The sequence below is a fragment of the Charadrius vociferus genome, unplaced genomic scaffold, assembly GCF_000708025.1.
Source record: "Charadrius vociferus isolate BGI_N301 unplaced genomic scaffold, ASM70802v2 scaffold67, whole genome shotgun sequence".
NCBI lineage: Eukaryota > Metazoa > Chordata > Aves > Charadriiformes > Charadriidae > Charadrius > Charadrius vociferus.
Window position 1 is genome coordinate 2,326,461 of NW_009649485.1, and position 11,123 is coordinate 2,337,583.

The window sequence follows — 11,123 nt, forward strand, 5'->3', positions numbered from 1 at the left end:
CCCCGTGCCCGGGATGCGCACGGCGGCGGGGCCGGCTCGCCGGGCCCACAGCCTCCAGGGCAAACGCGGTATGAGGTTTGATTTGTGCCAAGTCCCCCCAATTTGTGAAATCACCGTTTGCTCGTTCATCTCGTTAACTCTGGAGCAACTGACACTTGAAGTAGCAGCATCAATATTCTAAACTGCTCTACGGAAAGATACCTCACTCTCGTCTTTGAAGTTCCATCCCAGTTTGTTAAAAAAAACCCCGAACTTGGAGAACAATACTACTTTTCAGACACACGAAAATAATTCAGTTAAGCGCCAGAGTACTAAGGAGCAGCAGCTGCAGATCTCTATAACCAAGCTGAATTGCCACATTCCCCAGGAATGGAGGAGCGGACTGCAGATGTGACCTGCATTGTGCACCTTTCACAGCACTTTTTTAGCTACAGGTTAAGTCCCAAAGACTTTCAGGTCTTCGTAATCACAGAGCTTCACGCTTTATTACTGTTTAACTAAGATAATTATATGTAAAGACTCAGTTAATCCATACTAACCTACCCCAAGGCTGAACACGAGCATGCTATGATTAGGTGATCTGTACTACCCCAAAACAACCCACTCCTTTCAAGAGTGGATTTTATGAGGGTTTTGGCAACCGTGTTTAACACTCAAAAGTACATTCATGCTCCAATACAAGCTATTAAAAAAAAAAAAACCACAAACCAACCAACCAAAACCACACACCCCCCACTCAAAAACCCCATACAACGTGGGCAGGAACCTCATCCCCACCCCTCAGCTCCGCAAGAGCTGAAAGGCTTTGCTCTTCAGCAAATTGGCTGCACAAAAGGCATCCTGGAGAACCATGACCAACTGTAACAGCAGTCACCATCTCGGTTTGGTTTTACACACGGTAGAACCCGCCTTCTACATCTTTTGTTGTCACGCTGACCAGGCAGAAGCAAACACTTGGGATTTTTTCCTGCTTAGGCAAAGCAGTGCCAGAACATTCCCTCTTTAAGCGCTTCAAATAGAGAGACTTCTGCCAACAGTCTGTTTCCTTCCGGCTGCGCAGCAGTACCAACTCAGCCCTTCTAAAACCCACTCAGTTTGGCTGCTGCCAGCCAAGTCACCGGGGCTCTCGCTGCCTTCTACTTACTATTCTCACTAATAATTGTCTTTTTCTCCCTGAACTATGGCTCGATGTTTTCCACAGGCTTTGAACATCAAACCCAGGCTGAAAAGTTTAGTTCTTCATAAATCTTTATTTCATCAAAAGTTAAAGAACTCTAGATTTCTGTGGCAGCCCAATGCAAAACAGCAACAATCTGATGGGGTTCACCTGATGTGACACAGCAGTTCTGACCATCAGTTTTCTTGGACACACATATTTTAGCTATCACCTTTCCTGAAACAACCCGAAGGCTACCAGGTAATATGCCTGCGTTCAGTTTCAAACACTCCCAGGGCAGACTCGTTCGGATCTTCTAGTTTATCAACTGAGGAGTTCTTACTGCTCTCCTGTAAGCCTCACCTACACACTACAGTCTGCTGAAAGCCTCAGGCGTACGTTGTTCCTGGAGACCACAACCTTCAGGGGCATTACTGTGTGACTGCATCACGTTTAACAGCCTTGCTTCCAAAACAACTGAAAATGTTAACGCGATACCTAACTGATTAACTGTAACACGGATCTACAGGTAGTAGTGCCAGTTCAGTTTTACTCTTGGCATAGCTGTAGGTTATCAGTCTGGTAGAGACCTACACACCATCAGAGGCAATTTTTTCACTGCTATACACAGCCTATGAAGCACACTTTGGGACTTGAAAGCAAGGAAAGCCTTTAGCTAGTGTGCGAGGATGCAAACATGAAGTGACTACAGCACACTATCCCTGAGCGTAACTGCACTGATTCTGTATGATCTGCTAGAGCTCCTGAAGACGGCCAGGCACTGAGGAGGTACACCAGCTGAAGCTGCCCTTAACGCCAGATGTTACAGCCCTGCCTTCTCCAATTATGCCTTGCGGAGAAGCACTGATCAGTCAAGAACTCCTGCCCTTGCTTTTCCTGCACATCAGGCAAACTTCATTCACTTCTTGAGCGGACACGCTCAAGACACACTCCACATCAGCTCCCTTTTCATCTGTGTAACTTTCCATTTACTAACCCTTAGTCGATCAACATAGTAGAACAACGCACAGGAATGGGAAGTGCCTGCAATACCAGAGGTTTTAAATGATAGCTCTTCGTGTTATGACATCTGTGAAGGCTGAAGTACTGCTGACACACCATTAAACAACTCCAGATTTGGAACTCGCTGTAACTTCAACAACTTTTGTACCTTCTCCAACGGACTCCTGAAGAAATGCTTTAACTGCATCAGCACAGAGGAAACAAGCCCGCTCCGAGACGACACGATCCACTCACACAAATGTACACCGATAACAACAGTGTGGAAGGACTGCATACTTCACATGTTTAGTTTGATGCTACCGGATGGAAACTTAACGTAAGACAATACAAAGGAAAAGGCCAAACTAAAACTTTTACACCTCCACATACCCCTTTTTAATGTTATTTTGCACTGTGTACATGAAAACCAAAAATAAACAAAAGGAACTTTAGCCAAACTCCCCTTCCTCCTCCAGCTTTATTGATAGTTTAAAATTACATTTTCTATGTTCTAGGACTTCAATTGCTTTTACCATCTTACTTTAAAAACTGATTACAAGCAAATGAAACTCAGTTGTCTAAGTGATATAGTATACAAAAATAACATCTTGATTTCTGTGAAAATGCATTTATTTGCAACTCCTGAATAGCTCCAAATTGTATATGCTATGAGCACTGATGTCTGGGTTTCAGATTGACTTTGAAGTATTTATTCAAAAGCTTCCCATTACGTTCTGTATCTCCAACGTGAACATTCATTGACTGAATTACTGTTACTTTTAAGTTTATTCCTGATTTCTCTCTCTCTCTCTCATGGCCATTAACAGGCATGTGCATCTTGTTTGTTTACTCCCACTCAGCTATATGCTCTAGGTAGGGCCTGATACAGATATTACTTGGTGTTAACAGCTACTGAGGTCAGACAATCCAAGGCCATTGTAATAAAATTAAAGTTATGAGGAAGTTTAGACACTTCCAGAATTTCTTTCCTCCTGCATAGGATCACTTCCATGTAACCCAGAGAGGGTTCGCTGGTCTGACTCAACTCTTCCCACTCATCAATCCCTATTCACCAGTGGCACGGAAAGGGGGTTCTTTAACAAAGCATTATACATAACACCTCTACCAAACTAAACATAAACATTTTTGTAGTTAAATGCAGAAAGTTGATTTTTCCACCCCTTTCCTCCTTTTACACGGCAAGTAAAGCTCACTGGCCTGGGAGTAGCCTCTATCTGCCAACCTTTGGCCAGTGAAGAGGATTCAGAGAAAAATAATACAACCATCAATCAGAAAAAGGAGGGGCGACAAAGGAAAATAATTAGGCTGTAGCTTCAATTGTGCATTCCCGTGCAAGGTGCCCTGACTCGCCGCAGCGATAGCAGTTGACTTCACTGGTCTTGCTGCAGTTGATGGCTACATGGCCAGTTTCACCACACCTGGAAAAAGCAAATGATTTTGTCAAAACAATCCAGAACAGTTACTCAGAAAAGCCAAGTACATTATCTACTTAAATTTCATGTTAACACTAGTTCTGCATTCAAGATTTCTGCTTCAGTGTTCCAGAATTCTTTGACATGAGGCAACTCTGTGTCTTCACCACAGCCAGGAACTGTTCCCCAACGTACCAACTCACATTGATCACTGTATATGCCAAAACCACCCTACATCCAATACAGAAGCGTGGGGTTTTTTACTGCGCATTGGGTTTTGCCTACTCTGATGCTTCTGTCTGTAGTTTAGCCTTTTTTTGAGTGTAATTAGTTTCAACTCAAGTGCACCATGTTCTCTCACCGTCCCCCGCAGAAGGGAACCTTGGTGGGGGTGAAGAATACTGCACTCAGCAACATGCTGTTTCTGGTACAGGCCTGCGTTCGAAACCAGTCAGCGTTCTGAAGCTGGTGTTTCAAACTGATGTAACACCCACCTGTATATTCCTGCTTGGACTGGTTGTGCCAGTCAACTGATTTGTACAGCTGGAGTTTGTTAGTTCCAGTTGAAGACAGAGGGTACCAATTTAAGGGCTCCAATTTAAGTTTGTGCTACAGACAAGTACTTCCTGCTACCTTCTGCAAAAAGATACAGCCCGTTCTCCTGTACAGTTCAAGTAACTTCAACATCTGCATTGTTCTGGACACCCAGAGATGCTCATCATTGAATCTATTACTTCACTTTGCTAACAGGTGTTTAAGACTTAGTTTTGAACAACAGTAGACAACTGCTTAGAGAAACAAGCTACCTGGTCACAGTTTAAGCTTCATTTCCTAACCAAAATTTGATACAGAATGCCTCTGTCACTTTAGATAGATTTTGCAGTTGTCTCTTACCTATAGCATTTCACTTTGGTGCAGTCTTTTTGAATGTGCCCAAACTCTCCACAAGAATAGCACTTCTGCTCATCTGCGTGGTCACAGTCACGAGCCAGATGGCCAGGTTTGCCACAGTTGTAGCAGCACTGCTCTCTCTCCCTCTTCGGCTCCTTGCAGTCCTTCGCAATATGGCCACCTCTACCGCAGTTATAGCAGGCTTCCACAATAAGAAAAACATACCAAACAAGACTATAAAACCTTGGTAGAGTGAGATGTAGCATGCTTCTAGGGAAGGACATGTACAGCTTGTTTCCAGTGAGTTAGGATCAGCGTACTGTATCCTTCTCTTCAACCACAGATCTCTGTGCGATTGAAGAGATAGAATATTTAGTGATACTTACCATCCTCCTGAAGATCACAGTCCTTGGCAAGATGGCCAGACTCACCACAGCGGTAACAGATATCCGGGAGAGATGAAGACATGAACTGGAAGCCTGCTTGAAATGGGTAACAGGAGAAACAAGGTTTAAGGATTACGTTCAGAATATTCTTAAAGAGTTAATCGAGCACACTGCCAGCTGAATTGGCATGTTAGCTTCACTCTCAGATGCACCCGGCAACATTCTTATGCAGAAGTTAAGAACCAGCGAAATTTATTACCAATTTGTGTCCTAACTTCTCTTCTTCAGGCTAACAAAGCCAGTTTTGCACACTATACAGAACAGTCAGCTAGACATCTTACTACACAAATAATCAGTCACCTCTGCCACGGCTTCTCATCCCACGACCACGGCCAATTCCAGTAGGGCACTCCCGAGCCCAGTGGCCAGTACGTCCACACTTGAAGCATTCGTTGCTGCTCATGGCTGCAGATTACTTGCCTGAGGAAGAAAGACATTTTTAGAACACCTTCCTCATTCCCGACCAAAGGCTACATTGAAATAAGAGATTTAGAGGTTTCCCACCTTCCTGGCAAAGGTAATAAAAAATCAAGCAGGACTTCTGGCTAACTCAATACTTTCTTGTACAACATCTGATCATTACTATTAAAACCACTTTAGAGAACAGAAGTTTGTCTCTGCTTTGCTTTTAGTAAGGCAGCTTGGAACAGCCAAAGAAACAGTGCACTATATAACTTTTCCTCTAAGTAGGTTTTGTAGCTGGTCTTCACTTCAAAAACTTATAAAACACTTAAGAGTGGGGAAAAAGCAGGAGACCCCTTTAACTATTGTGCTACCAGCCTTACTGTTGTTCTCTTTCAGTAACGCACCTTCTTCCTTATTCCTGAGAGTTAAAACTCAAAAGCCAGCTACTTATCTCTACAAGTTATTTCTTCCTGATAGTTGTTAAGACTTCTCTTGAAGTGGCTGGCTAGCAGCTTTTTTTCATTCTAGCAGCTAATTCTAAGAATCAGCACTATTAGACCTAAAGCCTTAAAAAGCATGTTAGCTTGACATTTGAAGACTTAAGATCTTTTATGACTTACACAGCAGTTGAAGTCTGAGAAACAAGAATTACAACTTCAATATATTAACCTATGGCTCAGGATGCATACTTCACTCCCAGGTTTACATGAAAGCAAATGTTTAAGACATTTAGCTTCCCTAAAAGACACCAGACACTTGCCAGATATCTAGAAGGCTAACTTGGAAAGCATCCTTAGAATGCTCGGGAAACATCAGCTAGGCATGCCTGTCCGAGACAGCATAAACGACTTCTTTTGCCCATATTGGGGAATGGAGGTATGCATTTCATTGAGCAGAAACTCAGTCTGCCACGGGCCGCTGAAGCAGTGGTTAGGATGGGGCAGGTTAAACAGATTGCGGTCACAGTACCGTAACTCCCCTAAGCTGTAAAACAGTTACGCAAGACTTCTAGAACTAGAAAGAAAAAAACACCACACAAGGAAGTTACACATTTAAATTGGAGTATTTTGTGAAGCGTGCTTCAAGTCAAGTTTGAAGTACACTACTCTAAAAATATGCCTGTCAAGCTTCATTTTGATGAAGTCTTTATAAGTTTAAATACTTCACATGATATCCCCCAATTCATTATTCTTAACCCAACAGAAGCAGAATCATTATCTGGTATGTGTGGCAGTTTATCTGATCCCCCATCAAGATAATCCTCCTGTAACTTCACTCAACTTACAAAATATTTCCCTCCCCGCAAACCACCCAGCATCCCAGATTACCAGGAACGTTCATGAGTTGGGTCTTGAAGGAAGCCACCACAGAAGCAGTAGGAACAACACATGACCCCAAGAAGGAACGAGAATTAGCATCCTAACATTTAGGTCTTAAATGGAGAGCATATATCTAAACATGAATTTTTATTTAGAGTTATTTTTAAAGTACTCCGCTGTTGAACAAGTTTACTGTTGCTTTTTAGCCGCCCCCTCTAACCAGTTCCTCTCTCTCCAACCATCTTCAGCACAGAAGCGGCCATCCATCCTTCCACCCACAGTAGAAGCCCGAGAATTTAAAGTACAAGAGATATAAACTCTAGTATGCTACTTCTATAATCCCACATCTATCTTCCAGTTGTTCCAGATGATTGTATTTGTTCTTAAAAATGAAGTTCTACAATGAAAGGACGCAAGATGATCTTAAACAGATCTGAACATGAATAAAACAACTGGTTGCCCAGTCTTCCCTGCTTCAGCTTGGTGTTCAAGACTTCAAACGATCTTATTAGGACACCCAAGGGTGAAGAGCTGTCTACTATGGTGGCAGCAGCTGGCACTCAGTGTGCTACTGTTTATGCCTGTTTTCATAGCAACCATGTTGACACTGCAGAACAGGAAAAACACAGGCAAAGCCAACTGCAGGCGCTGGGCTCAGGCACAATTGCCGCTTTTAATTTCAAGAGGGACAAAATGGTGTCTTTGAATTATATACCAAGATACCTTCTGCACTCAATTCTCTTTAAAAAGATCTTCATATTAAAACACTACAGAACAGCAACATAAGACCTGTTAAAAAGAGCAAAATAGTACACCAACAGCTGTAACAGAATTGCAATACACCTTTACAGACACTAACAACTACCGGACTTTTCATTCTAAACCATGAATTTGAGACTACAGTGTGAAGTCACAGGATTGAATATTGCTGGCAGTTACCCACATGAAAAACCTAACATAACCAGTTAGGTTAACATATGGTAAAAGACAAGTGTTTAATAGGCGAGCTAGACCTGCTTTAGATATACAGTGGAAAAGTTTTTATACCAAGATTAACCTGTCAGCCTATAGCTAGTCTGTCAATCTGCCAGTCAGGATCTGCATGATGGGCGGAAAGCTCACTACTCACTGCCCCGAAGGAATCTGAAAAGAGATGCTTTCCAGCTGATTCAAAGTTGCTTCCTTTTTAACTGCTCCTTCAAGAGGAAAACCTGAAGTTTCTTTTCCTCTGGTATATAAAAATTGGCAAAGTAAGATTACGCAAACTGAGTTAGAAATCTAAAGTCAAGCAACGTTCTTCACACAACTATCCTTCAAGACTGAGAGATTAATTTGAAAACCTTTATCTTCAGAGGCCCATTTTCCCCCTGAACTCAGAGATATATGAAGGTTACAGCTGCCACAGAAGTACAATTACAAAGCATGCTGCTCCATCTTCAGATACCTTAAGTATATGAAAGCACCAGTTTGCTTGGAATTTCTCTTCGCCAGTATTTTAATGTTTAACTTCTGCATTCTTCATGTAAAGGATCTGAAACTGAATACAAGTTCACCAGCTAAAGGTAGGTGCAGCTGACACTAGTTTTACTTGCCCCGCATTTTAAGAAGCCTTGCATGGGACAAAATCCTCCACCTGTGCAAACTGTTTTAAAAAAAAAAAAAGTATAAGGATTTAATTTTCAGATAAAGCCAACAGCCACTTTTAAGGAACAATATCCAGAAAAGGCTGGGTCAGAAGACAAGTCCTTAAATGGATAGCCTCCAAGCAGTTTGGACACCATTACATTTCTCAGTTACTTCCAACAGAAAAAAAAATGAGTACGGTAAAAACCACCCGAGTTCAAATTCTCCTCTATTAGTCAATACGCCTCCATTTTGTCATCACAGGCAAGTTTCCAGCAGTTCCTTTTATCTATCAAGGCCACCTTAAGTAAGCCGCCTGCAAGAAGGCTGCTTGTTTAAGTCTTCTTGGGAAGTTTTCACTCAGCCACATCTATCAGTGTTTTCCACAGCTCAAACATGTTAAACAAAGCAACTTGCTGCCCCCCCCGCCCCGGCCCATTACACCCCAGAACTAGATTTTTACCTCACCAGGACAGGAAAAGCAATAATGGAAAACAAATTACAAGTACAGCCTCATCTGTAATTTCTGAGCCAGGTCAAATTCTGCAAGATATACTAAGCTACTGCCTCATAGACTAGACTCCAAAACTTGTGAAGAAACACTAGCCTAGTTACCTCAAACCTTACCTTTCTACTAAAAGGGAGAAGGTAGCCCGTTTACCTGAACAACTTCTACAGAGCTCCATAACTGTAGTTTGAAGCTGAAATAAATCACTTTGCAGCTACTCAGCAAAAACGATCACCCTACTGCTTAATATCCTGGGCTGAGAACAGCTCAAAGATCCACCTAAGAGGTGCCACCACAGTGGTTTCCTAGATCAGATTTGAAGCTTTTGAGTGCAACTTTAGCACCAAACTTCAAAGTGACGAAATTTCTTTGTGATTATTCTAGTGATACAAGAAATTTTGAAGTTTCTTGTATCAAACTGAAGTGGAAGATCATGTCTTTCTGTGGCTTTACAATTAACAGACATTCAAAACTTTTTAAACGGGAGAGATGCTATTTATCTGCAGTCTTCACACATAACTTTCAGCAATATTCAAGTCTCTTTTAGTTGCCCACCTAGACCTGATAATGGTAAGCACTACTGCTAAGCCCCACTGCAACGCTCCTTAGGCTTTTACCCTACATGCCATCCAAAAAACAAGTTTGCTTCAACAAGCAAAACTAACCTGGGCTCCTCATAATAGGAAGGAAACTGAACTTCACCTCCATGATTACTCAAGATGCTCCTGGATATGAGCAGTTCCTTAGAACTCAACAGCTTGTTAACAGTGTAAACCCAATATAACAGGGACAATTATCTTCATTATACTTACCAGGTGCTTCTTTTGACCTACAAGCATCAATTCCATTAGATATTAATAGGACTTCACTCAAATGACAGACTAGGTAAAAACCACTGCTAAAGCCGGCATACTTAAGAGCTCTTTGGCAAGTCAGCTGTATCAGAGGCAAATGTTGAGAAATCAGCAATTTCCTTCCAGGCTGTTGGTGACCAACCTACAATACCACACCTGAATCTGACAAGCCAGCCCGAACATGGTGAAACACGTATGTAACAGGAAGCGTAACTTTGCCTCTCTATAAGATAAAGAAATAGAAAGGCAGAAAGGACTGCTAACAGAAGTGCTAGCATTTAGTTTCAAAAGAGAAGTCAAAATATTACTCATTGAAAGAGAAATGCTACCCAGGAAGAGTTTTTATTTCCCAAGAAGCCTATTTTGAGAGTTCTTGAACACAGGACACATGACTATCACCAAAGCTACTCAGTATGCAGCTGGTTGAATTTCCACATCTGTAACCTGAAAACATGCTACAGACAGAGTTAGTGATGCTCCCCTCTTCTGCTTTTGTCCTGGCTAGAAAAGATACTAAATTAAGTATTCTGACCACCAGGTAACAATACACCAATTCTGAGAAGAAGTTGTTTGAAACTTCAAGAAAACTTGCAGAAGCGGAAAGCCAAGTGCTACGCTCTATTCAGGTCCCCTCGATACATTCCACAGGCAAGCCGATCCAAGATTGCTGAACATTAACTAAAACTCAACAACCTGGATCCCTACTGAGGGGGCAGAAGCCAGATCAAAAAAACATCATGACTGAAATTAGACTTGCAACTCTTGGATAGTTTTGTTGACAAAAATCAGGAGAGCAGAAGTTAATCAAAAAAGCAACTCTAGCACTTTCTGCCTATCCATACTATAGTGGGAGAAACTATGGTTTATGTATGTACCAAATATGCATTCTACCATCTTTTCCTTTTAATTTTTATTCCCATCTGTACAAAGTTTTAAACTTAAAGAGAAGTAAACAACATCAACAACACGCAAACTTTTTATCATAAAATTCAGTCTAGACATAAACAAGTCAGTTTAAAAAAAGTGGTAGATTAAGCCCGTAACTTGCAAGGTTCTTGCACAGCCCTGGTGAACTCATTTAACCTCTTCACTTTGAAGAGAGAGGCAGGATTGCTTCTCTAGGCAAGTCTGCATTGAAGAAGAAAACACAGACTAGGCAACCCTAACGCTGCGTGGTAATGGGACCTTATTAAGTGCTGAAATGAAAATAAAACCCAGTATTAACTTGAATAATTCCTCATGACAATTCCGGATACTAAATGAGTAACAGGGGTTACTTGAGAACTACGCCTGACAGGAACTTAAATAAAAGGCTGCTCCACTAGTCCGTGATCTGTAGATGTCACAGGCTATTTTTCCTATCCATTTATAGGTCACATTTGGATTTGGAGCCGGCCACCATCCGTGCCTGCGGTCGGAGACAAATAGTTGCAACACCTCGACCCTCCGCTCCCCGGCCGCGCCTCACACGTGGGCGGCCACGTGG

At 42.0% G+C, this 11,123-nt stretch overlaps 2 protein-coding genes across 6 annotated transcripts in view; both read right to left on the reverse strand.

The window, feature by feature from the left end:
- ISY1 (ISY1 splicing factor homolog (S. cerevisiae)) overlaps positions 1-1,588 on the reverse strand; it is a 14,201-nt gene extending 12,613 nt beyond the window's left edge. Inside the window, exon 1 of the mRNA XM_009889957.1 lies at positions 1,524-1,588. Within this exon, the coding sequence (XP_009888259.1) occupies positions 1,524-1,588 (65 nt within the window). The remainder of the gene's footprint in view (positions 1-1,523) is intronic.
- A 946-nt stretch (positions 1,589-2,534) lies between these two features.
- Positions 2,535-5,355, reverse strand: CNBP (CCHC-type zinc finger, nucleic acid binding protein). Of its 5 annotated transcripts, none has more exons than XM_009889923.1 (4): positions 5,229-5,355; positions 4,869-4,964; positions 4,486-4,684; positions 2,535-3,597 (listed from the first exon to the last, which is right to left on the reverse strand). In XM_009889923.1, exons 1-4 carry the CDS (start codon positions 5,329-5,331, stop codon positions 3,480-3,482), a joined length of 516 nt encoding a protein of 171 aa, XP_009888225.1. In that variant the 5' UTR covers positions 5,332-5,355; the 3' UTR covers positions 2,535-3,479. The 5 variants fall into 5 exon arrangements, with proteins under 5 accessions (XP_009888225.1, XP_009888226.1, XP_009888224.1 ...); XM_009889924.1 differs by having other exon boundaries at positions 2,607-3,597; positions 4,869-4,961; XM_009889922.1 differs by having other exon boundaries at positions 2,607-3,597; positions 4,486-4,692; positions 4,871-4,961; positions 5,229-5,331.
- Between the last annotated feature and the right edge of the window lie 5,768 nt (positions 5,356-11,123).

Excerpts from the sequence above, each read along its gene's own strand:
- CNBP (XM_009889920.1), bottom strand. The coding sequence starts at position 5,331 with ATGAGCAGCAACGAATGCTTCAAGTGTGGACGTACTGGCCACTGGGCT. Across the intron at positions 4,693-4,870 it reads GACTGTGATCTTCAGGAGGA|TGTGGAAGCCTGCTATAACT; the intron begins TGGTAAGTATCA and ends TGTTTTTCTTAT. Across the intron at positions 3,598-4,485 it reads ACCAAAGTGAAATGCTATAG|GTGTGGTGAAACTGGCCATG; the intron begins GTAAGAGACAAC and ends TGCTTTTTCCAG.